The 1,562-nt window shown below is 49.5% G+C and overlaps 1 protein-coding gene across 1 annotated transcript; it reads left to right on the top strand.

Moving 5' to 3' along the window:
• Positions 1-38: 38 nt before the first annotated feature.
• LOC121964898 (caveolae-associated protein 4a-like) lies at positions 39-685 on the top strand (the record flags this gene model as incomplete). The annotated part of the gene is made up of 1 exon (XM_042515080.1): positions 39-685. A coding segment is annotated over exon 1 (363 nt), but the record flags the coding sequence as incomplete, so codon positions are not given.
• Positions 686-1,562: the final 877 nt, after the last annotated feature.

Genomic DNA, 1,562 nt, shown 5'->3' with positions numbered 1-1,562 from the left:
CCTCCAGCAGGGTGGAGTCCACCAGTTGATCTGACCAGTTTCAGGGTCGACCTCCAGTTGCAGAGGGGTGATCCGGTTCTCCGTCTTTCTCTCCTTCTACATGAGGAGGTTTCTGTACCTCCTCCCCTGAACTCCTCTTTCTTTGGATCCCCGATGCTTCAACTCGCCTCTTCTCTGTGTTTTTAATTTTTTCCCCAAATTTCGGAGCTCTTTCCTCTTGGTGCACCCTCCTCCTCTTCCCTTCTTCCTACATTCGGATCTCTGGTTTCTATCAGCCGAGCAGCTCAGAATCACCTGCTGGAGAAAAAGCCGTAGAGCAGCGATGACAGACAAAGCAGGGATGCCGGCGGGCGGCGGAGACGACGCGGGGAGCATCATGGCGCTGCTGGAGCGCGTGGCGGGCCTCATGGACGGCGTCCAGGCCACGCAGCAGCGCATGGAGGAGCGTCAGCTGGAGCTGGAGAACACGGTTAAGACCATCCAGGCGGACGTCATCAAGCTGACCAGCAACCACGCCACCACCAGCTCCACCGTCGAGCGGCTGCTGGAGAAGACGCGCAAGGTCAGTCGCCACATCAAGGACGTCAGGGTGCGCGTGGAGAACCAGAACATCCGGGTGAAGAAGGTGGAGGCCACGCAGGGCGACCTCCTCGCCAAGAACAAGTTCAGGGTGGTCATCTATCAGGTAAGACGCTCAGATGCTTCACAGGATTTTTGGGCTTCTGAATTGATCCAGAAAGTTCTTCTTGAATCGCAGCAGCAGCAGAGTGTTGAGTCTCTTCTTGAAATGGTGTCGATCATCAGGAAAACCTGCAGCTACTTGACCATAAAACGTACTAAAGCTTTTTAAGAGTTCTCATCCGAAACTGAACACTACAGTTATTCTTTTAACCATCTGAAACCGACTGTGTAGAAACCGCACCTGAAAACATCATTTAACACCTGGATCAACATCAGTTTTCATTTAGACGCCTTCCACGAGCATTTAGACCTCTGACACCTCAGAAAACTGGTTTGATTTTTTCTTTCAAAACCATTGGAAAAACATAACGAGCAACTTGGCAACAGATGTACCAAAAATTGCAAAGAATTAGTCAAGGTGGCGAGGAAGTGATCTGAAAATTAGCTGGGGGGGATTATCAGACCAGAAAAAGGAGGTAAAAATGTCCTGAAAACAAAATTTAACTGTTCTGTTAATTACACATTTAAATAGACATTTTCTTATCTTCCTATGTTTTTTGAAAGAAATTGCACCCTTTTGATCAGATTTCAAAGGGTCAAACAAGTCTCCACAAAAAAGACCGACCTGAAAAAACCCGTGGACAGTGAAGTCAAACCGAAAAAGAATAAAAAACACAATCAATCCAAACGGACGAAAGTCTTCACTTAAGGACTCTCCCTCTTCTGGTCAGACTGGACAGACAAGAACTCGGGCCAAACTCACGGTCCTGGTTGGGGACTGAGTTTGTCCCCTCCAGTGTGGAGCCAAAGTGAAGGGTTTGGGGCCTGGACCAGTGGCCCCTGGTTTGGCCCCTGGTTTGGCCCCTGGTTTGGCCCCTGGT

Source organism: Plectropomus leopardus, unplaced genomic scaffold, assembly GCF_008729295.1.
Source record: "Plectropomus leopardus isolate mb unplaced genomic scaffold, YSFRI_Pleo_2.0 unplaced_scaffold17664, whole genome shotgun sequence".
Taxonomy (NCBI): Eukaryota; Metazoa; Chordata; class Actinopteri; order Perciformes; family Serranidae; genus Plectropomus; species Plectropomus leopardus.
Note: the sequence above shows the minus strand (reverse complement) of the source record. Positions and strands in the feature narration are given on the sequence as shown.